Source organism: Halichoeres trimaculatus, unplaced genomic scaffold (assembly GCF_033239565.1).
Source record: "Halichoeres trimaculatus isolate MK-OKI-2021-1 unplaced genomic scaffold, fHalTri1.1 fHalTri1_scaffold_11, whole genome shotgun sequence".
Taxonomy (NCBI): Eukaryota; Metazoa; Chordata; class Actinopteri; order Labriformes; family Labridae; genus Halichoeres; species Halichoeres trimaculatus.
In genome coordinates, this window is record NW_027437189.1 from 29,815,296 (window position 1) to 29,841,972 (window position 26,677).

The 26,677-nt window shown below is 40.9% G+C and overlaps 1 protein-coding gene across 2 annotated transcripts; it reads left to right on the top strand.

Annotated features, from left to right (window-relative positions):
* The first annotated feature begins 1,390 nt into the window (after positions 1-1,390).
* LOC141798828 (carbohydrate sulfotransferase 11-like) lies at positions 1,391-26,677 on the top strand. Of its 2 annotated transcripts, none has more exons than XM_074680691.1 (4): positions 1,391-1,999; positions 22,028-22,104; positions 22,363-22,527; positions 24,586-26,677. In XM_074680691.1, exons 1-4 carry the CDS (start codon positions 1,906-1,908, stop codon positions 25,267-25,269), a joined length of 1,020 nt encoding a protein of 339 aa, XP_074536792.1. In that variant the 5' UTR covers positions 1,391-1,905; the 3' UTR covers positions 25,270-26,677. The 2 variants fall into 2 exon arrangements, with proteins under 2 accessions (XP_074536792.1, XP_074536793.1); XM_074680692.1 differs by having other exon boundaries at positions 22,366-22,527.

A 26,677-nucleotide genomic window follows, 5' to 3' on the forward strand; every position in this document is an offset into this window, starting at 1 on the left:
TTTCAACTCAATGAAAACAGTATATTACATTAAGTTCTCCCTTAAAACTCTTTCTTGTATCTCACTTGAGTTCATTTTCATCAGAACAGAAAATTTCCTCAAAATTTCTGATTTACATAAAGCTGCATGTTGACAGTTGGCTGTATTATTATCTGCACAAAACTGGACCCTGCATCCGAGGCTTTAAAATAGATATTAGAACTGGCTTAAAATCAAATTGACTGCTGATATAACAGACTGATTACATGACATTTTAATTATGCCCACGCTATTCTCTTAACACTGCATTTCAGCTGATAACAGTATGCATCTTCAAAACAATAAATTTAAAGAATATGGCATGTTTGAACCTTCTAAATAAATCTAATTTGGAAATAATTTAACTTTTTCTATTTTTCTTAGACCGTCAAGATTACAGAGGTATCATATTGCTTTAATTCTCTTTCAGGGATGAAAATATATCTGCAGTCATATGAAGATAAGTGAGCTTATATACTGGCAACTGGCCAGAATGTGGTGGAAATATGCATGTCAAATGTTGGCCAAACCTCAAATCCCTCTGGCGTTAACATTTGATGGAAGCATTTGATTGCATTAGATTCTTGAAAAGAAGAGACTGGGGGAAATGTAATTAGGAGTAATCCAAAAGCAAGAACCTGCACAGGATGGAATTTGAAAACATGTCATGACAAAAAAAAAAAAAAAAAAAAAAAGCCATCAAAAGAGATTCTGTGTGTGTTTTTAAATATCAGCACAGTTTTATTTCTCTTTTAAAGTAAAAAAAAATTGAGCAGTTTGAAATGAAATTTATTAAATTAAATCCAAATCTTCAGTGTCAAAGAGAAAATGTGGTTTTGATGTATTTGGTGTGAAATTGCACAATTTATAAAGATAATGATCTAGAAGTGCAGCCACATAAAGTTAATTTCAGTTGCGTTTTCCTGCTTCTGCAAGAGAGATAGCTTATCTCTCAGTCTCTTCATATAAGTTTACTTGGAGAATCTTTGTTTGTTTTGTAAACAATTTTAAGCTTAGGTTTATATCAAATCTTTCTTAATCTTTATTAGAAAATTGCATTTCATAAATCATACTAATATGATCATTTAGCTGTCGTGGCTGCATGTGGCAAGGACACTTTGTACCACAGACTGTTGAAATCTCTGTAAACGACTGCAATGCTGCTTTTAGGTACCTCCCGTAAACTTGAGCTTATCAAAAACTGCACTGTGTACGCGGTGCTAAAAGTGCTCATTAGACTACACACTGACTGAAAAAGGTGAAAACGTGTCTTATTGTATGTGATAATTCACAACAGAACATCGGACTCATAACAGATCAAAGGATTATCTGTACAGTGTTTGTAAATCCGACGTTCCTTGAACGTAACAGCTTCAATCTGGAAGAGGGCGCGCGCGAGTGAGGAGAGGGGTGGGTGTGACGTCATGGCACGGTGCCCCGTCCATGTTTGGCGGAGGAGAAGTTTGTAAAGCTTAGTTCGTCAAACTCTTCTCAGCAGTGGTTTTAGCAGCAACTAGAGCTTTAAATGGAGGTGACTTAACTTGTGTTTAATTCCCGGGCGTTGAATATCAGCGTGACATCACTGAACTAAGGTGTCCTCATTTATATTGTCCTAATTACTGAGTTAACGTCTAAAAACGGTCAAAACCAGTCGCTTCTGGATTAACGTCCAACAGCCGTTTACGTTACGGCTAATTTCATAGTTGCTACGCGCCCGGTAAACGTTATATCTGGATGGGTGGTTGCTTCTCCTGTGAGTTTCTTTGGAGTTGAATACCTTTAAGTTTTTTCGAAAAGTCATACATCTTCCGCCGGGTGGTCTCGTATGAACCGTGTCGAGGCAGCGACGAGGGGTCGGGGGCTCCGCCAGCAGAGCGGGGCTTCAGGATGAGGATGCCCAGAGGAGGACGCCTGTTCCTGGCGACGTGCCTCGGTTCCCTCTTTGTGCTGGTGCTCTACTTTCAGAGCATCACCAAGCCAGGTAATACACCAGACAAACTCTACTTGAACGCAAAATAACCACATTTTCAAAACAATTGTTTTCTAATCATAAAGATACGTTACCTATAATGTGTAAACCGATCCACCTGATTCGCATTTCTTTTCCTGGTTTTGATAGATAGGAAAAGTCGTTCATTGAGTTCTAAAAAGTGAAGTAGTCAGTAATAAATGTGGCACAGCTACATACTATATGCAAACCACCAGAGTGGCTTAATAATTCATGGAAATATATGGTCTTAAATGAGCTTCAAATGCAGCTTTACACCTTTAAAACAGAACTGTGTGGTCTGTCGTTAAAATTTTGCATCCCTAACTTTCCAGTTTTTCTGAACGTGCCTGCATTAAACTGAAAGGACTAAGTGACAGAGTGCAATGTGAATGAGATGAAGTATGAATAAGCTCACTGTGAACTGTGCTGTGTTTTGATAGTCCCCCCCTCCCAGAGACCCCCTGCATTCCTGGGCTCAAAACCTCCTCCGCTCCTCTTCTTACCTCTCCTCTCTGTCCGCTCTCTTTGTTTCCTGGGCTGAGCCCACTCTGGACATTGAAAGACAGATTTGCCCCCAAGGGGATTGCGGACTGCCAGGGAGAGAAGAGAGAGCTCAGTCAAGGAGATGGAGGTGCAGATGATTGATTTGAGCTCATCAGTGAACGTGCTGGAGCAAAGTAGCATGTGAGCATTCAAGAGGAGCGTTTGATTGAAGAGAGGTGTGTCCATGAGGAAAGTGGTGCAAAAAAGAGAGAATGTTCTTAGTTTGGAGATGTATCTGATTCAAAAGAAGCTGGATCAATCAAAGTGTGTGATTTTTATGCTAAAATTGAGAAATAGTGCCATAAACTGTTTTTCTGTGCAGTACCTGCTTCAGGTGGGGGAAACACGCCAAGGCACATACTGGAGTTGTCACATATAACCAAATATGCAAAAAATAACGATTCAGAAATTGTAACTGCACCCAGCACACACCCAGTGTAAAACCTCAGCAGTATACCATCTTTTATAGACCACCACATGTTGAATATGTGCTCACTCACTCGCTGTCAGCAGCAGACACACTTACCACGTGAAGCCAAACTTGCAAGCAGCACTTTTCAGCACTCCCTCTGACCCCCTCCTCTAACTAGGTGTATGTACCCACACTTTCGACCTGTTCAGACTTGCTGGCTTTACAGCTCCACCAGCAGACAGGCAGGCCTCATAAAGAGCCTTTTGGAACCACATTAGACACAACTAATTCACAGGATGTCAACAAAGCACAGGGTGCCCTTAATTACTGTGTTTGTAGCCAGAGACACCAAACTTCAGCATTGGTCTATTTTATCCAGTGCTTTTTAAATCCTATATTTTACCGTTTCAATCAGGCAGAGGCTCATTTCAGTGCGTTGTGAGAAATAGAAGAAAGAAGAAGTCTGTTGCAGTTAGTCTTGGGTACTTTTTGGGGGGTATTTCCAAAATTTATGGATTCACTTTGCAGTCAGTTCTGCAAACAGGGACATGGATCTTTCAGGATTAAACCTTAGTGAGAATTCTGAAGTCCACATAAAATTTTCTTATCGTTCAGAACTTACTGTGTTAACCTAACTACATCACACATGAACAGGCCACAAAGTTGGAATAATTTGTTGTTCTTAGTCTTTGATGAACTGACACTGAGAGGGAGGAAGCACACCTATCAGTGGCGTTATTAGGCCTAATTTGAGGGACTGAAGCCCCCCCTAAAACATCACTAAGCCCCCCTAAATGATTTGAGGTAATTTCAATGTACTACTTACAACCGCTGCAGTTTTCGCGGGAGATGTGAAATCAAAATGAGTTGAGTCTTTTAAACAGCTTTTTCAAATGAACGGTGAGAACCAATCCACAGTTATGAGTGAGCTGTTCGTTCTGAAATGCGCAGGCAATTTGTATTCAGTAATGGCTTGCAAACAAAGACACAGAATCGTTTCTTTTTGTTCACTGAAAAGCGCTGTTCAAAAGGGTGGACTTGTTTGATAACGTCCCATCTCTTGCGAAAACCATTGCGGTACTAGGACTACGAAAGTTACGAAAGAAAGCTTCTGTTTAGTAGTGGAAGAAGATAATACTTTGATTGTAGAGTAGAGAGTAGAGTAGGAGTCAGGGCAGAGGAGCACAGGGAATGAGAGGGGAGAGACCTCCACTGGAAAGGTGAGTCTAAAGATAGAGTAATTTGTCTGTAGGACACTGAAAATAAATAAAATACAATTAAAATAAGTAATATGGTAAAAATGAGATAGCCTAACTCGGTGGGTAAAAACAGCTAAAGCAGAGCAGGTCATAAAATTAGAAGTGATAGATCTGATCTAAAAAGGAAAAATAAAACAGGTTAAGAGGATTTAAATAAATAAAATGATATGATAAATTACAATAAATACAATCAGCTAAAAGCCAGACTAAAAAGGTAGGTCTTGAGTTTACTTTTAAAAATATGAACAGTAGGAGCTACTCTCAGGTCTTAAGGTAGGCTGTTCCACAGACGGGGGCCATAAAAATAAAAAGAGACTTCCCCATTTTTAGTTCTATCTTTAGGTACCATTAAAGACGACCTGAGAGCCCTACTTGGCTCAAATGATAAAAGCAAATCTGATAAATATAAAGGAGCAAGACCATTAAGAGATTTTTAGACTAATAAAAGAACCTTAAATTCTATTTTTTATCTTTTCTAGTTACTCATGTGCCAAATTTTTATCAATCTGACTTCAAAATACAAAACTATTATTGTGTTGTCTGCAAAAGTCATGGCATTAGCCTCTATGTTGACTAGTTATTAACTCTATGTGTTGTTTTTCGTTTGTTACACATTTGATCATTTGCAGCTCCTGGGGCTGAAGCCCCCCCCCGTCCCCGTCCCCGTCCCCGTCCCCAAATCATAGTGACGCCCCTGACGCCTATTATGACACTTATGACACCGTCTTCAACACTGCTGAATTTAGGGGAATGCTCTGCTGTTGAATCAGAACCTACTTCGATTTGATTTATAACAAATGATTAGGGGTGGGTGACAATATTTTGACGATATTAAACAAAAACTGAACCCTGTCAACTGATTGGCCTCTGAGGCAAGCATTCAGTGAATGAGGGCTTTCAGGCTCTGTCTATTTTTTTCAAAACACTTCTTGATGTAAAATTGAACATTATTAAAGCAACATTTTGGATATTGTATGTGATATATATATCGCCCAGCCCTACAAGGGATGTCCCAATCAGCCTTTTTATCCCCAATCCTGATCCAAACTTTCAATTTAGACTTTTCGCCGATACCCACTTTTGATTTGATACTTATATTTGCCAAGATAGGAGAGCTGCACATCATTATTCAAAACTTTGTTTACAAATAAAACCCAAGTGAATCAACGAATAAGATATCTTCTGCTCATTCCAGGTAACTTCATCCAGCTAGTGCAAAACTGAAGCGTAAAATCAAATTTCCTCTCAGGATGGTTTCATAGTTTGTTGTTGTTGTTTTTTTTACTTTAATATTCAGTGACAAAAACAGGAAGGTTGTACTGTTGATCTGTGGGCTCCTCCAAAAACTGAATTTTCTACAACAGAGATGGACTGCATTTCCAAAGTAATGGGTGCAATCATCTTCACTGGAATTATTTTGGCTTTTTCACTCTCTTGATGGTTTTTCCTGTCTTTTGAAGTTCAGCTCAGGTGCAGCAGTGTTTTCTTCATCTGCTATAGTGAGCGCACTTTAGTACGTTGTAATTTTTTAAAGTTTAAGATGTCGTATCAGCATTTTAAATGCAACGCTTATGCTTCTTGATATTCAGTGGCTGTTTGTCAGATTTCACTTTCTAGTTTAAGGTGCTGCTAATGTTTCAGTCACAGGTTTGTTAATGCTGAATTACTTGTGCTTTGCGTTTTGCAGTGATTGGGTGAGATGATTGGTTCATTGGCAGCACTGTGACTTGAGGACATCAAACTTGGAGAGAAAAGAGCTCAGACTCACCTGATCACTGCACCACAATTCTCTCAGTACGTTTACAAGCACACAACAGTCCGACGAGCTAAGGTCATAGCTTGATCATAAAGCCATCAGTGTAGTCTTGTCTGCGTAGACATGCAGAAAAGAGAATCAGACTTCTGGCCGAGAACGTCTTACTCCACTTCCATAGGGGGCGCTGTGTCCTTTTTTGATAAGCGAAGCTGCAGTCAAATTAATTTTGGTTCACCAGAAGAGGAATCAAGATTGTTCCGCTGAACACCAAGGTGTACCAAGATCTGCCGAGACCTGCTGAATCCAACCTCAGTCCAATTTCAATCGAATTATCTAGATTTGTCAATTGTGCCATGCTTTGTCCAATTTTGGTCTGACAAGGCTGTTCACGTGCATCTTAATAGTCTGATGTCGCACTAAGCTCATAGATTTCTGAAGCTGCAGGTTAACGTACTGTCTGTCTTTGTGGACACTGACACTTGCTCTGACATAAGAAGAAGTCAGTGCTCTGCGTTACCCTCAGCTCTGTAGTGTCAGAGTGAAACAAGTACAAAACCACGATTGAACCTGCTTCATTGCCAATCACAAATCACTCTGATAAACTACTTTAATACCACACCAACCCCCCACATGATCCTTTTAAAGCAGTAGATTTTGCCAGTTCAGGTTTGGATGATTGCAGTCTTCCATTGCTCAGTACTTTATAGCTGAATGAAAGCTTTTAGTCATCTGACATTTTAATTCTGTGTTGTCAGAGAAACAAACCTTGCCAGTGTTAGCAGCAGCTCAACTTGCAGTCTCTGAGGAGCGTCGGACAGAAGGATTTCTTTTTCAGTGTTTCTGTCCATTTAGATTTGTCAGATTTGCAATGGAGGAGAGCTGTGGATAGTTCTGCCTCAACTGCTGTGTTTGTGCTCCTGTGTTGCCTTATTGATGATGTGGAATGGGGATTTTCTTGGCAAAAGTGAAGCCATGCATGATAAAAGCTTGTCTCATACAGTCTGTGCTGTATACCTGAATGAACTCCTGCTGTTTTTAAGTTCATCTACCATCTCTTAAGTAATGCTCCACTTATAAATATCTGGATGTTAAACAGAGGAAGCTTTCTGTCATTTTCTAATACCCTCATGTTTCCTGTCCACTTGTCTTTCTGAGCCACATCTCCCAATTAAGCCCTGTGCTGAATTACCGGACAGGAAGCACAGTGCATATTATCCTGCTCCCATTGTCTGCTTTCCTGTGCCAACACCCTGGGTTCAGCAGAGGAGGACAGAAATATGAGCATCCTGCGTACGGTTATAAACCTATTAGTTAAATCAAAACGGATTCAGTTTTATTCTTGCTTTTAATTCCTTTAGGGATCTGAGTTGATTTGATTCAGATCTGACACCACACTTTGAGTTGTAGATCCTGATTTAATCCTGGTGTTTGGCAGAAAGACACAGCACTTTGTCAGGTCTTTATTTGCAAAACCTTCGTGTTAAGGTCCAAAAAGTGGACGCTTTTTCACTCGCGTGACAGTTACCACGTCAAATGAATACAGTATTGCAGCATACAGATTAAATATGGAGTGTACTCTCCTGTGCAAAGAAATCTGCTGTTATTTATTCCTGTCCTGCAGTATACAACAGGGAGGCGTCAGTGCGTGTCAGGTTGGTCAAAAGCCAGTGGGTGTGTCAGAATGTCTGGACAAGCACCATGTAATGTTATGTAACATGATTCTTATGTAATATATTTGTATTTGATGAATATAGTTCACTTTTTTTAAGGCCCATAGACTGCACAGAGGAAATCTTGATAAGATGACTTATATCATAAAAATCCTATCAACAGATGATTGATGACTTCACTGCAAAAGCCTGCAAAGCAGCCTCCACACTGGATTGTAAATCAGGAACTGTGAATGTCCGACTTTATCTCAATTCTTCTTGCACAAACAGTTGTTTCATTTTCATCAGCATTAACCTGTTCCCATTTCTCTTTACCACTTTGACTACTCCCCAAAATCCCCTCTTTAACCAGTGCAACATGAAGTTTTTGACATACTGTGGGCATTTCCATGATGCTCTGTTTCCATTCAGCCTCTCTTAGTCGATACATCATAATTAGAACAAAAATAGACGTAAACAGCCAGTTTGTCTTTCCTCTCAGACCTTCCTTTACGTGGTTGCATTGACTCAGCACTGCTCTGCCACGGTATCATTATGTGCGTTGTGAGAGTGTGTACTAACTCAGCATGAAGAGGTGGAGCGCAGCGTGTGCACAAGACAAACCTGAAGTAGAATTGTCAGCGTTAAACAAGATAAGTGAGAGCCACACAAGCTCTAAGCTCTGCAGCTTGACACAAAACTGTTTCCTGTCCTCATCCTGAAACTCAGATTTACTCTTTGCTTTAAATTATGATGAGATATAGGCCTGTCACGATAACAGATTTTGCTGTTAAAAAAAAAACAAAAAAAACAAAACTGTAGCCTCAATAAAAGGGAGTTTATACAGTTCCTGAATTGTTTGTAACATGTACTTTTTCCCAGTCAATCCGTACTGTCTGTCAAACATTTTGAACATTTCTGGCTTCCAACTGTATTGAAGGGCTGCATTTCTTTGGCAATGTAGCTGTCTTTGATCGCCCACCATTTGGCGCTTTTATTTTTACTTACTTTGCTGACCAAAAGCCTCAGTAAGTGCGAATTGTCAAAGAACAAGGCTCCGCTGCACCGCCCCTTCTTCTTCTTCTTAGTTGCCACTATTTCAAATGCAACATATCAGCTCGTTGGTGTTCATGAGCTCACACTTTGTTCATTCTGATGAAAAACAAAATATTCCCACCCTGGGACTGTGGCAGGCAGCTTAAGAACCGTATCTTTCGTGCCATCACTCATGTAAGCATGTGTTTCCTCCTTACCCCTCAGGACGCTCGCTTCAGCTCTCTCTGTGTGTACGTGCGAGCAGCCCTGTCTTCACCCCAAAGATCCCATTTTTGACAGATGCTCACTCCGCTATAAATCTGCTAAATTTGCTATAGAACCTATGCACCCCGACGTTAGGAAAGATAGACATAGTGAGCCATCTTCTCATTCAGCCTCTTTGGTGGAAAGAGAGGAGGAAAACAAACATGCATGCACGTGTCAGTTTATCGTGGCTGGCAAACTTACCGAGGACGTTTGTATTTATCGTTCGGTTCATTGATTTACTGATTATTGTGACAGGCCTCATGAGATATTATGTTTGCCCTACATCTTGGTGAGAGCTGACGTGAGTTGGACTTTCAGCTGAGGTGTACTGTTGGAGTCATTACTTCTTAACCTGACCATTCTGTATTTCCCTGTTCAGGGTTGTGTTTGCTCTGCAGTCATCCTCTCCAACTTTTCCACCTCATTTACTCAGTGGTTGTACATGGCTCCACATACGAGAGGGTGGGAAAGCGCTTTGCTCTTTTTCCCAGCTACAGGAGACAATAGTGAATTGTCTGATCAAGCTGAAATGCCCATGGGTACCTGAATAACATGTTTTAAAGCTGTGCTCTGTTCTCTGTTTCTCCTGTCGTCACACACACTAATATATCTGAATGAAAAAAATAATCTGCCACAAATGTTGGACAGATTTTTTGAAGTTTCCTTCTTGCTTCCTATCGTTGTAGTTGATAAAAGCAGTCTCATCCCTGCGGTTGTTCTGACAGTGATGAATTCCTCCAAACAACTCAAAACAGAAGGAACATCAGAGCTGTGGTGTGTGCTTCCCACACACACAACCAGAGAACAATCCACTGTGTCATCTCTGGGCCTTTGTGTCATTGATAACCAGTTTGTGTCCATCCTCTCATCATTAACTTCCTATTGACACATGCTCACACACACGTCACCATCATTCTCAGAAAGTGACATATATATTTACCTACAACTACATCTGAATATCTCACACATCCAGCCACACACTGACTGAACAGCTTACATGTGGTTATTTACTCTCATCATTACACTTTGACATCATTGCAGCTGCTGTGAAGTAAACAAATAAACAACACTGTTAGTCATCCCTGATGTCTTTTAAAGACAGTGCTGTTCACCACATGCTGCACCTGCTGGCTGTTTGTTCCACCTCAGACTGTGGGGTGTATCACAGTCCATTTGTTCATATCCTAAACATGCACTGTGTTGTAAAGCCTTCAAGCTAAACTGCTAACGTTAAAGGCTGTTCTGTGGAGGGAAAGCTCTAGAAACAAGTGGATTCATATGCAAGTACCAGAGCTGGAGGTTTGTGCCCTTGGTACTCTTAGAGGATTTGTGGTTTCTGTGCTTCATAGTTAGATGAGTGTGTCTCTCTGATCTTAATGCTTCTATTGTAACCCAGAAGCCTTGGGTTAGCAGCCATGTTTCTGTGGCTACTCCAGCTCTTTGTAGCTTGTTCCTTTGTCAAGATGAAAGGAGTTTTGAATCCGAAAACAAAATGACTGCAACTCTTGACAAAAGCAGGAGTTCAGGTTGATGAATGTAGTGGAACTGGGTCTTCACCAGCGACATAACATTTGCTCAATGATTGAAACATTTGTCTAAATAAAGACAGATGGAGACCAAGGGGCAACGTCCGGTTTAGCAAAGTGAAGCTTAAGCAGAAGTGCTTAAAGTTGCTGTTCATTAAGAATCCGCTTGAGGCTGGCTGCAGAAAGACCAGAAATCATGTACACACCTAGAGCTGAAACGATTCCTCGAATGATTCGAGGTACTCGAATACAAAAATTACTCGAACAACTTTCTCTGCCTCGAGGAATCGTTTAATTTTTAAAAAGATCAAGGAGCGGTATTTCAAATAGAGCTGAGGCCATATTAAGAGAGTTTTTCAGACCCATCAGCATGCACTGTACAGGGATGATTTTTTTTCTAACTTGGAGTTTTAGAAAATATTAGGGTTGAGAGACACAGATCAGCTCACATGACTGACAGGTGCACAATAGCTGTTATAAAGGAAGCTTAAAGGGATTGTTCAGTTTTTTTGAAGTGGGGTTGTATGAGCTCTATGTGACCACTAAGGACATTAGATACAGTAGAAAGTTGTCTCCTCTCCCTCAGTAAAACACAAACTTTAATCGATGGTGACGAGGAAATAGACGCTAACAGGGAAATACCGTACCAGATTCAAAGGCTATATTCTCTGCCTACAAGAACTAAAATCAAAAAGTAATACCACAGTTTAAGAGTATAAAAATATTATTAAAGTTTTAAAATATTTTTTAAGTGCATTAAGTCTTCGGAAATATAAACATTTATCCGGACTTAACTAACTGGTCATGTATCCTTCCGCGCAGCGCTAGTGTGCTCCGTCCCCCCTCCGCCTTTCAGCTGTAGGGAATGCTATGCTTTGGGCGCCGGTTGTCGCCTCGTGTAAGTTTGATCAAGTATCGTAATTCTTTTGTTTGTTCTCTAAGGATTGTGCAATTCAAAATGAGTGACTATGACAGCGACGATGAAGTCCCATTCACTTTGGAACCAAAAGGATACCTGTATGAACCGGAGTACACAGAAGAAGAGCTGCTACAGATGGCGACTGAAAGGAATATAGAGGGAACATCCGCGGACACTGGACACCAAGATGCTGAGTGTTACTGCTGCCATGACTGTTGTTGTTGTTGTTGCTGTTACAGGACACTCCAGAATTCAGAAGAGCAGGGATATCTGTGTGATGAGTTATACAGACGGCTTGAGAGCCAGCAGTGTCCTCAGACAAATCCTGAAGAGTGTCTGTAACCAAGTTCCACTCGTGACAGCAGTAACACTCAGCATCTGTGGGCATTGAGTCACAGCTCAGACATTTACACCACTGAGTATTTCCGACTCTATCTTGATTGTCCTATGATGGGGACCCACTAACTTTCTTTCATAAAAACAGTTAATATGACACAGTTACACCTGTTTTCTTCCTCTGGAGATACAGGGCATTGTTAGCAAGTTTCTCTTTCCCGGAGAGGACTTTTTTAAACTTGGACTTCTAAAAATTTGAAAGAGAAAGGTCAAATGTAGGTGGAAAAAAAACAGGATTTAACAACTGACAAATATGAACATTTTCCAAATCCTTTATTTCTTTTTCACTTTTTACTTTATTTATCTAAATGAAACTTCTTTATCTTATCTTTCTGGCTCTAAATCTGCTGCTGGTGCATTTCAAAGCCTTCAACATATAAATAGAAAAACTGAAACTTAATGTTTTCTCAAGAAGAGGTAGGACAAAATATTTATGGAGAAACATTTCATTGTCATGACCTGTGCGCTACAATTATCAATGTCTATAAATTAATGTTCAGAAAGACATGGCGCTTTAAATAGGTCTGCAACCATGTCAAAAAAATCTCTTAGTGCTGAGATGAGAGGAGAGGTGGAGTGATCCAGTTAACTGCAATCTACTACAGAGTCATTCCCTGCGATGAGGAATGACCTTTGTAAAAACCAACATTTGTGCCATTCTCAATACTTTGGCCATGACTGTACACCCCCCACTTTCACTGCCATATTCAGGTTGTTACAGTACCACTGTATGGACATTATGTTGCTTATGAAGGTATGAAATTGAATAAGTCAGCAGTTATCTCCTCAGCATCAAGCCTACAAGCATTTCAACAGTCACCTCATCTTCTTCAGCAGCAGACCAGCCCAGTTACTTTATTTGTAAACACAGTTTAAAAGATGTTACCAGCTGCTGTTCCTGGCAGTATTTATACAGGAGTGAATGATAACTGAATGTCTGAGGGCCCCAACAAATGTTTCAGGGGCCTCTCTCATGTCAAGCTTGTGATCCATCAAGCCCTCCATGCTTAGAGAAGGAGAGAGACTGTGTACTCTGAGCTGGACTCTGTGTTGTTTCTGTCACAGACTGAAGTGTCTGTTCAGCGCATGTGGACATCAGGACAGTAAGAGTGTGACTGAAGGACACGCCTCCCCCACTACAAAGGATATGGCGGCTCGTAAAGCCACCTCATCTTGTTGCTCTAATTACCTCCATCTGCTAGCATGTGGACAGTCCAACTCTGAATGAAGCTACGCTCAACACTAACACTGAAAGTCTGTTCCTCATGATAACTGCGTTATCTCTTCCTGTCTGCACTTGTTTTCGTTTGTGACGCTCTCTGCTATTTCAGTCACTTTCAGTTGTACTGTGAAACCGACTTTTTATGTACCTCCTTCAAAGAAAATGAAACTGTGGTTGTCTTTCAGCTCCTGGAAACTTCCATTACATCGCTGCGTGAAGGCAGAGCCTCATTTTCAGTGCGATTAAGTGTAATTTCACCTCTTTGAGTAAATATTTACATTATTGATGCCATGCTCCTCTGCTCTTTATCAGGCTCTCAGAGAGAAACTGATTTTTTCAGAGAAAGGGAAGCAGCAGAGGAGAGGCGAGATTTGTTGATAAGGACGACTGTTATAATACTTTCAAATATTGTTTTTATGACAACCAAGTTTTGACGCTGAAGTCCCCGCCCCACACAGACACAAAGAGAAAAAGCTTTTTCACTCATGAGTTAACTTTGTTTTCACAAACCTTCTGTGAACTTATCAGTCATGAGGTGAGAGTGCTCTCTGTTTACAATGATCCAGCCCAGTTCACAGCCTTAATGGAACCTTGTTTGTGTGTGAATATAACATTAACATGTCCTCACTCAAACAGAAGGAAGACAGACCAGAGTTCAGCACAGGCCTCCTGAAGTGTCGTCCTCAGCTCTTATTCAACCGTCAGCATTGCGTCATTTCCTGGGCCTCAGGGGAAGTGGTGGTTTTCTGGTGCATGTGATAGAACATGCACCACATAAAGATGTGGTTTCTGAAGATCAGACCTGATTAGACGCTGAGATGTTCCATGGAGCAAACATCGACTGACTGTGCAGGTAGAAGCTCAGTGATTATCACAGATTAACAAAGCATCAACTTCACATACACAGTTTAACGCAGTATATTACAAATCATGTGCAGAGCTCATAAGAAGTTGTAACTCCGCAACATTCAGGGTAGTTTTGTAAAAAGAAAAGAGCTGTTATAATATAAAAGGTTTTACAATGTTCAAAAAAACAAGATTCACAACGCAGTAAAAGGAACAGTATATCACAGTACGAGGGATAAACTTATGGAATAATCTGGAAAAAGATGCCATAGAGGCAAAGTCAAAGAATATGTTAAAAAATATTATCAGATCTAAGATAGTATGGGGATAAGAGTTTAGATAAAATCACTTTTTGTTTTGTGAAAATCAGGAAGTCTAAATTGTGATTTTTAATGGCCTCTTAGGGCAGAGCAAGGTAAACTGAGCCACTTTTTACATTGTTTGACCTGTAGGCAAGTGGAAATAAAATTAAAGTAAATCAACACATGTACATTAATTTCATGATGTCTCACATCAATGGAAATAATTAGAACACATCCACAATGATTGGTCATGGAAATATAACCTGTCAAAAAAAATGGTCTTGTTGGCTCAACTTGCCCCAGCTAAGGGGTAAACTGCTCCACCTCAAAGGGTAAATTGAACCACATGAGGGTAAGTTGACTTTTTGGCTTTTTTGGTAGCGTTCCTTGAAGTTGATGAACCAATCTCGACCTAAAAGAATAGGGACATTATTAAGAATCTGTTTAGCTACAAGACCAACTGTTTACCTGAGTTAAATTGTCATCTCCCTACACTACCTGCTAAACATTTAACTTTCCAGCTTTCGGGGACAGGGATATTGTTTTTTCTGCCATTTCGTAGGCTAGATCATGGGATTTCTTTGGCCATGGAACTGGTCAGCCAGTTTTTTCACATGGTTTGCAAGGTTGTCCTCCATTTCCTCTGTGAAGACCCTCTTTGCGTTCGCTGGCCCTGTGTAGCCTGCCACTGTCACTTCCCCTCCCTCTTTCCACCCTGGACTTCGGTTGCTGCTCTCTGCATGTCCTCAAGGGGTGTTGAGCCCCAGTTTGTCTTCCTGCTGTATTTCCTCGGCATACTAGCTTGACTACAATGTTACACATATTTAAAAAAAAATATATCTATATATCATTATGTATTACTACACTTAAACACATTTTACCTCTGACACTTTGGTGCCTCATGGCAGGGTAAGTTAAACCACTGGGTCAATTTACCCCAAGCAGTTTGGCTCACTTTACCCCACAGCCACCATTTTGTTAAAAACAACCTAACCTAGCAATTCAGGCTAATACCTAGCTACATGATTTACATGGTTTTATACATTGATAGTTCAGCTACACATTTGATGTATGTTTTTAAATATAGTTCAAATTATTTTGAGTTTATAGTCATTATTCGTGATATGTTGAAAATTTATTTGGACGTGCAAAAAATGATTTTTGGAGAATGAAAGTTACTTCACACTTCAACTTGTGTTTCTGTTTACCACAGAGAGCTTGAAATGAGGCGAGCTAACTAAATCCAGAGTCATGTGACCACTGATTCGTACCGTTTCCCAGAGACAGGGGGTGGGTCAATTTACCCACAGGCTCAACTTACCCCGTTCTCCCCTACTTTTTTTTTTTTAAGGTTGTTTTCTATTTTTGTTTTTTTGTGAAGTGTAATTTGGCATGTTGGCCGCAGCTCTTTTTAAATTTTGCACTTGGTGGTTTGTAAATAATATTTTCTGAGGAAACTGGCAGACATAACAAGAACTTTTCTTCTTTCTGCCCCCTCTTCATTCACATAAGTTCTATTTTTTTGTGCTAAATGTTTTTTTTGACAGAATGAAAATAAATAAAGTCAAACTCAAAGTCAATAATGAAGGAGAGATTTGTAGACTATATCTGAATTTCACAGTCCAGTTGTTAAAGTTTCCAATCTACATGTCTGGAAATACTTGTGTTTGTTCACCACCCACATCTCAACAAGCTAACACTTTCACACCCCTGTGTTCCACACTTTAAGAGCTTGACTCTAAATGACACCTCCATGTCTTCAGGGTCATAAGTTGTTGCTAAGTCCAGAGACATGTTTTTAAGTGTCACATGCTGATTCTTAAAGTGCCACTTTGAGCCGTTAGTGTGTCACTTCTCTTTAACACTGTGTGAAAATGGTGTTATTCTTTTTTTTGCTGCTTTTTCTCTTCAGCAGTGACTTAAAAACAGTTCATGAAACAGTCACAAGCGTAGGAACACAGTTATTTCTAACTTTCATTTCTCTTGAAAACGTTTGAATAAATGAAACTTCTGCCTTGATCATTTGCGTTGCTCTCTATTTAACATTTCCTCTCCTCCTCTCCTCAGCATACCTATCATCAGTGCAGAGGAAGCACTGGAGTGCAGTGTTTATTATTAAAACAGGAAAATAAAACCAATAATGCGAGTCGAGCATCCTGAAGTGTCTCTGACCTATTTTCCTGCTTCCTGGGGAAGCGCCTTGAGTTTGTGGAAGACTTACCTGCTTCAGATGTGGACTACAGTCCTGTTGACTCAGAGCTTAGACTCCTTATTCATTATATTCAGTTCTACCTGAAGCCTAAAGTGTCTTATTTCTGCGTTCACACCTGTGGGATGTTTCTGTGCTCTCCCCTCAATGACCAAACATCCTGTCTCTTCAGTGTATCATCCATTAATCTGTTAGCATACATCTGTAAAGGGTTATGTGTAGTTTAGATGAGACTTCATGTGTGTCCTGTATGTTGCTGGATTTATGTGGACTCAGCACGGTCCAGAGAGACTCATATGTGTGTCAGTGTTGGGCTGATGTGGCATGGACCTACCCAGAGGAACTTTTTGATGGTTGGTGATTCAGGCAGAGGGAGGGTTAGGCCTGTCACGATAACAAATTGTGCTAGACAATAATTTTCCAAAATATTAATGCGGATAAACGATATTATTGTCAATATTATTTTGATTTTTTTTTTTCATTTTTTCATTGATGTTATTATGATAGATGGGATAATAAAGTGAGTACACCATATCAAAAGCAAGAAACTTTAATTTCTTTAGAGTATTTAACTGGAATTAAAAGGTCAGGATCTTTCAAATAAAATAAATTAAACAAAAAATATAATAAATTTAACAAACAAGAAAGAGAAAAAAATACAACGAAAATTAAATGAACTCTCTTTTAGAAAAAAATACATGTCAGTGAAAATAATTAATACTAAACAAAAACAATAAAACAAAGACCCTTCCTCTAAAGAAAAAACAAAACTCCAAAAAACAACAACAACAACAATAAAAACTATAGCCTAAATGAAAGGGAGTTTATACAGCTCCTGAATTGTTTGTAACATGTACTTTTTTCCAGTCAATCCGTACTGTCTGTCAAACATTTTGAACATTTCTGGCTTTCAACCGTATTGAAGGGCTGCATTTCTTTGGCGATGTAGCTGTCTTTGAGCGCCCACCATTTGGCGCTTTTATTTCTATTTACTTTGCAGACCAAAAGCCTCAGTAAGAGCAAATTGTCAAAGAACAAGGCTCCGCTGCACTTCCCTCTTCTTCTTCGTTGCCACTATTTTCAAACAAATGTGACATATCAGCTCGTTGGTGTTCATGAGCTCACACTTTGTTCATTCTGATAAAAAATAAAATATTCCCACACTGGGACGGTGGCAGGTGGCTTAAGAACCGTATCTTTGGTGCCATCACTCATATTAGCGTGTGTTTCCTCCTTACCCCTCAGGATGCTCGCTCCAGCTCTCTCTGTGTGTACGCCCGAGCAGCCCCGTCTTCACCCCAAAGATCGCATATTTGACGGATGCTCACTCCGCTATAAATCCACTAAATCCACAATAGTACCTATGCACCCCGACGTTAGGAAAGATAGATGTAGTGAGCCATCTTCTCATTCAGCCTCTTTGGTGGAAAGAGAGGAGGAAAACAAACATGCATGCACGTGTCAGTTTGTCAAGGCTGTCCCGAGGATGTTTTTATTTATCGTTCCGGTTGATCGATTTATTGATTATTGTGACAGGCCTAGTCGTGTGTAGTTTAGATGAGACTTCATGTGTGTCCTGTATGTTGCTGGATTTATGTGGACTCAGCTCGGTCCAGAGAGACGCAGATGTGTGTCAGTGTTGGGCTGATGTGGCATGGACCTACCCAGAGGAACTTTTTGATGGTTGGTGATTCAGGCAGAGGGAGGGGTGTCAGGGAGAGGCTGCATCATGAGGCAGACTCAGTCTCTCTGTCCTAGATCCTCCTGCTTCTGTTTCTTGCACACTCAACACCTCTGTTTATTGTTCTCATTTTTTCTGTCCTGCTTTCTCAAAAAAGCAGGAGGCCCTTTTGGTTTACTGTTTGACTTTGTTCCTGAACATGAGTTTGTACCCTCTGCTTTTGCTTTCAATGACACAGGCTGGCACAGACATTTATTAAACCTGGATGCCATTTAGAAACAGTAAAAGTTTGTTTTATTTGCTGAATAAACTCAGCAGGAGGAAGAGGAGCAGCGGGGGAGGACAAGGCTGTCTGCTGATAGATTCCACACTGGCTCAGCTTTCTTTTTGCTGCTCAGTAATATGCTTTCCATATGAAGGAATGCTTTTTCCCATCATTCCATAGGTCCTCTTTCAAGCACATTCCCCTATGCTGATATACATGAAGCACATTCCCCAACTCCCCCCACTTTCATCTCACTCCAGCTTATGGAAATGTAAAGCACACCACAAAAAGTCAAATCTGAGTGGGATGATGTGTTTGAAATCATGATATGTTTATTTTTGTCTTTCAGTGTCCCTGAAGGAGCATTTCACATGTTTGAGGCATGCTTGTCTTTATTGTCTAAATAATAACACTGCTGTCTGTAACCCGCTGCTTAAATTAGAATACATCATGAAAAGCTGTTCAGATGTCTGAATTTTTTGTCTAAGGCTTCTCTCTCCATGCTATTAGATCAGATATGACTGGATGACACCAAAACATGTTTATTATTCCTGCAGACGTACAGAAAAAGAGCCACTGTTCTCATGTATGAGGAACATACTATGACTCATCTGGACAGTTTGACCAAAAACAGAAGTTTGTCAAAGAAATGCTGATCTTTGATTTCTTTCTGTCTTAAGAAAGACAATCCTGTTTGTTAGTCAGGATCTTTACATCATGATTGGCTGTTTTTCTTTCCCCTCATGGGTAAATTGCCTCTTGCTTAAGGCCCTGTTTACATGAAAATGTTTCACCCCAAAAACACAAAAACACAGTGAAAAAAAAAAATCTGCATTTACACAGAAACACTGAGGGACTGAAAAAGCCGTTGTAAGCCTGCCAGGCCTGTAGTAGGCGCTATGACTGACTTGCCCAGAAGTGGCTTTTGGGAGATCTTCACTGACGTAGAGTTGGGCCGATCATCTGGTGTATCTGTGTATGCTAAGTGCAGAAGTGGAGCAACAGATGCACATTTTGTTCAAGTACAGTCAGCAGATTGAACAATACAAGCACAACATGGTCGTTGGGGACAATTATAACAACAGCATTGTTATATGTTTGAAGCGGAGTGTGACGTCAGCGTCTCCACTGACAATGCAGTATTCTTTCCAAGTTGCAACTTACATTAAAGACGGCACACTAGTTTTTTTTTCCTTGCTGGAGAGCACTGTCAGACTTTGTCATTTGTTTTAGAAGTCCAAAAGAAATATCCGGACATCCCTGATGATGAATGCTTTATGCCATTGAAGTAAGGAATTTCAACTGGTCTGAAGGAAGTGTTTTCTTGGATTTTCAAGACTTTGTGTGACACACTGAGGCCGTTTATTCCATAAATCTATAATTTGAAGTCAGCATGAGTCAATAAGAGGAACCAGGTGAACTTAAACTAGTTTGATACGCATGCAGCTTTGCTTGTGAAAAAAGGACACAGCGCCACCTATTGCAGCGGAGCGGGAAGTTCTTGGCCAGAAGTCCGCTTCTCTTTTCTGCATGTATGAGCAGACAAGGTTTGGGGCCAATCCCAATTCTACCCCTTAGCCCTTGGTTTTGTGCTTGCACGTGTAATGAAGGGGCGTCCCAATTCTCTGTAAGATCAAGGGGAAGGGCTAAACGGCCCTTTGAACAAAGACAAACCTAGACCTCACTTAAAACCAAGTTTCAAAAGACAAATTTCCCATTAAATCGATCATTTTAACCGTCTACTTTAAGCCACTATAGCGACAGCTACAGCTTTAGCTAATAATAACTGCAGTGGTGTCAGACCTGGGTGACCAGTTTGCAGACTTCACTGCGTTTCATGAGTGATTGGACAGATAAGCTGCATTCAGGAGCTGCACCAGCTAAATGATGAGTGAACCTTTCGGTACTCAGAAGCTACATAATATAACTTCTGAATACCTTAATGTTCGCTTAGCGTTTGCTTTCTATGGCAGGGGTGGAGTGGGCATGAGCAAAGTGAATGAGAGAAGTGCACTCAGAGAACAGAAACCGAAACTTAACTATGGTCACATATATGAGGTGCTGTAGGAAAAAAATGTCTAAACCTCCTTATATACAAATAGTTATCAACGTTATATGTCAGTAATTCTGTCTGGAAACTAGGGCTGCAGCTATCGAATATTTTAGTATTCGAGTATTCTACTGAAAATCCCACCGAGAATCGAGTAATCGGATAAAATACTTTTTTTTTTGGTTAAAGAGCAGTTATTTTTCAAATGAAATTTTCTCTTTAAGAAATAGAATTTTCTGATACAGCACGTCAGTAAGAGCACTTGCTTTGGTAGCTCCAAAATTTGTAAACACACTTTGACACATTTTTTGTGCCTTGAACATCTCATCAAATGTTGCAGACCCAAATGGCACCCGTTTCGTAGAATGTCCCATTAGTCTCCAAACTCCAGAAAAGATTTGTTGCTAGTTGCTATTTTGTATACGAGTTAGCTTGAGGGGTCTGAAAACTCTCTTAATATGGCCTCAGCTCTATTTGAAATACCACCCTTTGATCCTTTTTTAAAATTAAAAGATTCCTCGAGGCGGAGAAAATTACTCGAGTATTTTTTGTACTCGAGTACCTCGAATCATTCAAGGAATCGTTTCAGCTCTACTGGAAACACTGGAAACAAACCAAATCATTCTAAATAAATGTGACTTATGTGCTTTTTTACGACTTATACTCCATAGTGACTAATAGTCTGGGAAATACATTTTTTTTTTCAATACATTTCACGGCTGACTCTCACAATGTATGGTATTGTTTGGCCACATGTGTAAAACAAAACACATTTCTCTCTGGGTTCCTTTGACTGCAGACCCAAACACTTACTGCCATCAGGCCCAGAGGGGGGTCTGAGAGTGGGAGGGAAAGGGGGATTAGGGGGTGGAGGGAGAAGACAGATGTGTTCATAAAGGCTGGGGGACGGGCAAAGATATTTCAACTTGTTGAGACGAGCAGAGCCTCCGGCACGTCCATCATTAACAAATACATGTAGACATTGTTCTAACCCGGAGATAACCAGAGGTCACTGCATTCTTTTATTGCATAAGGTTAAAAACGGGTTCTGCATGTTCTCAACGTCTGTTTGTTTTTCACTGCTTTCCTGGAAATTAGCAGTGCAAGGATAAATAAGTGATAATTCAAAAGGGTAGATTTAAAAAAAAAAAAGTTGTTGTGAGAGCAGCTCTGGGGTCTGAGCGCTGTCCCTTGCATAAGAGTTACAGTTTGGAAAGAACACTCTGTTCTTATGGAATCCATACACTTAATGAAAGAAAGGAGGATTTTCAAAAGAGGGATCACGTCATGACAAAGACAGAAGCTCAGCAGAGTTTGGAAAGTTGGCTCTGACTCACCTTCCCCCATAATTCTGCACAGACATCTTTACAGTGTAATTTAAAGCTCTGCAACAACAGGACACATCGTAAAAAAGTGACCTGCATGAAGAGATCAGAGCGAAGAGGTCTGAGTTAGATCAGCGTTTACAAACACAACAAAGCAGTACGACTCAAGCTCATCAAACTGTGTTCCTTTCTGTTCTGCTGTTGGCGTTTGGATTAAACAGGAAGCAGATTCGACCCATCCTGAGGAAAGTGAATTGAGAGAGAATTCCTCATCTCTCAAAGTGCTACACAGATCATCAGGGATGTGTGGAGCGGCTGTAATCACAGGTTTGTCTTTGTTTGTCTTTGTCTCTGTAGAACCTGGTGTGAAGACCGGCAGCAGACCAGGGAAGATCAGGAGGAGTCCACTGCAGGCGCTCTACAATGGAGACCAGGTGAGAACACAAACACCTCTGAAACCCACTGTACACCACACACTCTGGAGCAAATGGCTGACAAGCACAGTCAGTCACAACCAGGTGAAGATGGTTAATGTGATGGAGGTAGATATCACCCCCCAAATCTCTGAACTCACTGATGGTCACTGTCTTTGCCCACTTCTCTGGACGACAATATTTAAAGGTTTTCTGCTTCTCTCCTCCCCCCTCACCCACCTGGGCTGTCTTTCATCATCATGGCCCCATCACTACAAGCAGCTGGACCTGTTGGCCGCCCAGAGGTCCCTGCAGGGCCGCAGGGAGCTGCTGGAGCAGGCATGTCTGAGCCACACCAGGAAGAGACAGGTTCTGTCACCTGAGGACCTCAAACACCTGATTGTTGATGACAAACACAGCCTCATTTACTGCTACGTGCCCAAGGTAGGTCGCTGTGAGGTAATGTGAAACATATTACAGACATTTACAGACAGGATGATAGAGAAAAGAGCATTGTGTTGTTTGAAATCAACTTCAGATATAGCAATATCTCCTGTCTGGCCTTAATCACGACTCCAGACACACACATGATGCTGTGTATTCAGCTGAAGTGTGACTTTCATTAACCATTATAATAGAATGTGTGGTTATTCTTCAAAAGAGGAAACCAAATCCCTCAGGAAAAGAGGAAGCTGAGATCTATTCAGAATATCATTGCTGGTGCGAACTTTCCAAAAAGTAATGACAGCTTTATAAAGCTCAAAATAACAGGCTGGATCTGACCGCCTGCAGCAGATGAGTTATTCATCCAAGTCAAGATTAGAGCCACTGGAAACAGGAACAACAGGAGGAGTTGGGGATTTTGTTTATGTTTTGTCTTAGGAGCAAAAATCTAAACAGTTTTGTTTTTCAGGTTTTATGAACTACAATATTTCTACAACCTTGTTTTAAAAACTAATATGGAGTGCTCTAAATATTCTGATATGTTTATTTTCAAGTCCTGTCCCATCAGGAGTGGGTATGCCTTTATTGATTCTGCTTATCGATTCAGTTCTTTGTTGATTCACCTAGCAATTCCTCCTGTTATTTTTCTATGTATAAAAAGTAGCTTCACAGCTTTTCTGTGTCAACAACATTTCATTGAGTTTTAAGTAAATAAATATGTCATTGAATCTGGGTACCTCTGGATGTAAATATGTAGAAATAAGTAAAAATCGAACATGACATGATGTCGATGTTCTGTTTTGTTTTGTTTTTTTATTATTGACTCAAGTTGGCTATCTAGTATCTTAAAGTGGTTATAGCAACTTTGTTTGGAACTAAGAAGCCATCCGTGAGCCCACAATTATCTTTTCACTCATTTACCTGTGAGTATTTTGACATTTGGAGTTTTCAGTTGAAATTACTGTATTTTCCACACTAAAAGGCGCCCCTAAAAGCCTTCAATTTTCTCAAAAAGCCGACAGTGCGCCTTATAATCCGATGCGCCTTATATATGGATCAATATTGATTAATCATGGCTACCGTAGTAGTTGACGAAGTAATAGGGGTGAGAACTGGTAAAGAGGAATTCCTGTTAACGTTAGCTCACAGGCTGGCCCAGGCTTCTTCTCTTGTTTATTGTTAAAGGAACACAGCGCCCCCCAAAGGTCTGGCATGTGAACTGACCTCTGGAAACAGCTTTTGTTGATGGCAGAAACGGCTGCGTCTTTAAAGCGCACTTTTTTTAAAAACGGCACAGAAAATAGTCCGATAGAAAAATGTGCCGGTCTGTTTGGATGTAATCTGAGTTTGACTGACTTATCTGACAGTTTTGTTGACATTCCCTTAAGTGCAGCTCTATCTAGTGGATGCATAACCTGACCGCAGCCACCACTGTAGCTTCTACTCTATGCGCCTTATAATGCGGTGCGCCCTATATATGAAAACAGTTTTCATATAGGCCATTCAATGAAGGTGTGCCTTATACTCGGAAGCGCCCTATAGTGCGGAAAATACGGTATATTCTAAAGCCTAAGTTTTACCGATGTATGCTAACCACTAGCATATCAATGCAGTTCCCCATATACATTAGCATCAAGCTAGCGCTATTTTGTTTATATCATTTCTGGTTAATGAGGAGATTTAAACCATGTTGAATATATTGAATAGGAATCTCCTGTAATAGAATAACGTACGTTTCTGAGTGAGTTCAGTAAAACTTCAAGCTGAAAATCCTGAATCAGAGTTTTCCTGGGAAACTGTTATGATCCGCTAAGCTAAGGTAGCTGTGGTACACTAGTTGACGCAAGGTCCAGCAGCTCTGGCATAATGTAAAGAATCAATAAGGGAGTTGTTTAGTATAAAGGCTAATAAAATCAATTGATTGAAACATTTCTTATCAATTCTCAACAGAAACCGTTTTTTAATTCCCATCTCTACGTCCTGTAGCTCCTTTATACTCTACATCTTTTAGAAAGTGTATTCAATTTAAAAGGTTTTCCTCCTCTCTGTGGCTTCCAGGTTGCCTGCACCAACTGGAAGCGTGTCTTTATGGTCCTCACCAGTGACGGTCGATACACTGACCCTCTCGCCATCCCTGCAAACGAGGCTCATGTGGCGGGAAACCTCCGCACCCTCTCTGAGTTCTCAGTCCCTGAGATAAACCATCGCCTCCGCAGCTACCTCAAATTCATCTTTGTGCGTGAGCCTTTTGAACGCCTCGTGTCTGCCTACAGGAACAAGTTCACGCGAAGCTACAACACCGCTTTCCACAAACGCTACGGGACCAAGATCATCCGGCGGCACAGGCCCGACCCAGAGCCAGAAGCACTGGAGAAAGGGAACGACGTTTCTTTCCGGGAGTTCGTGCAGTACCTCGTAGACCCACGGACACAAAGGGAGGAACCGTTTAACGAGCACTGGGAGCGGGTCCACTCCCTCTGCCACCCGTGTCTAATCCACTATGATGTGGTGGGGAAGTACGAGACTCTGGAGCAGGATTCTCAGGCTGTGCTCAGGTTGGCTGGGGTGGAGGGGATGCTTCAGTTTCCATCATCTGGTAAGAGCACCAGGACTGACGGGAACATGGCAGCACGCTTCTTCAAGCACATCAGCCCTTTCTACCAGAAGAAACTCTTCAATGCGTATCGGATGGACTTCCTGCTCTTCAACTACTCCACACCGGAGTACCTCAGGACTCGATGAGGGGCAGGGAAAAGAGATACAAAGAGAAAAGTCCCAGTGCCAGGGATGGACCAATTCTCTTTCAGACTCTGGATTTTAGTCAGGATTATTTTGCACTTTGAGTTGCCAGAGACTTGTTCAACTTTGACTTCTGCGTAGACCGGCTCATCACCAGCGCTTATCACTGACTCTCCATCAGAAGAGGCTGTTGAGAAACACTTGATTAACATCAAGTGAAGAAAACCAGATATCTTTCTAAGAAGAGGAGACACTTTGTGCTGTTTTACCAAGAGCCTGTTATTTCTGTTTTAAAAAGGGTTTTGGCGTCTAACAGAACAAATTACATACGAGGTCATCCCTAACGTGTTTGCTCTGTCTCAGGCTGTAAGTTTAATCTGATCAAGACTTTTTACCAACACATGACTTTGTCCAGTTCCACACACCTTTTTTTTTATTTTCCTGTCAGGTCCACGTGGCTGTTGAGTCAGTGTAATGCGCCCTGCCAGCATCCCTGAGGTGCCCACTACAGTAAAGTTATCCCTTGCCTTGCTTTTTCTGGGAGCTAATGAGCCATAAATGAAAGGAGCAGGTTCTCCTCTTGCCTTCGTGTGCAGGTGAATGTGCTGACACAGCAGACTCATTTAGGGCACCTGGGGTACAAAAACTCTGGAGTGAATTTATTTATGTATGTCTGCGAGTATTTATTGTTCTACATGTGATAGCGAGAATAAAGACTCTGTGAGAATGTTTTTTTAAACTTTATGAGGGGGAAGAAGTTTTTTGCTGCCTTGGCCTTTGCACCATACATCCCAAACTGCTTCTCCTCTCTTTCCTTCAAACCTGTCCTCCTCTCCTCAGCAAACACCTTCTTCCAGGGAAACTTGCAGTCACTTCTTAATTCCAGTAAAGCATGTTGCCATCCCTCCTCTATCGCTGTCTGTATTTAGCTGTGGGCAGGTAGGCTGAACAAACAACCACATAGCTGTGGTCAGGGCTGGGTCCAGCCTGGAGCTGCCCCTGCTCAGAGCTCCCCTTGTTGGAATGAATGAAGGGTACATGAAGGGTTAATCAGCCTACACTCATCTCCACTGCGGGGCCTTGTTCAGCAAATCTGAGCTGAATTTATGGTAAATAATGCAGAGGCTGGCCCAGGAAAATACTTATAAATGACTTGTATGTACAAAAATATTTTTTAACTAATGTCTTCAGACAGTTTGAGTTTTTAAACTGGATCTCCACACGTCTGTTCACATGTTAGGGAGCGCCACTGTGGACATCAAGCCTTATGTTAGGTTCCTCTGAAATTCAACAGCTTCATTTTCTCTTGTGGCCTGAACGACAAGTGGAAACAAAAGCCTGATCACTGACTCATACTGCATAGGGGTCATATAAAGCTTTGCCATGTTTTCATGTTATTGTGAAGTTTGAT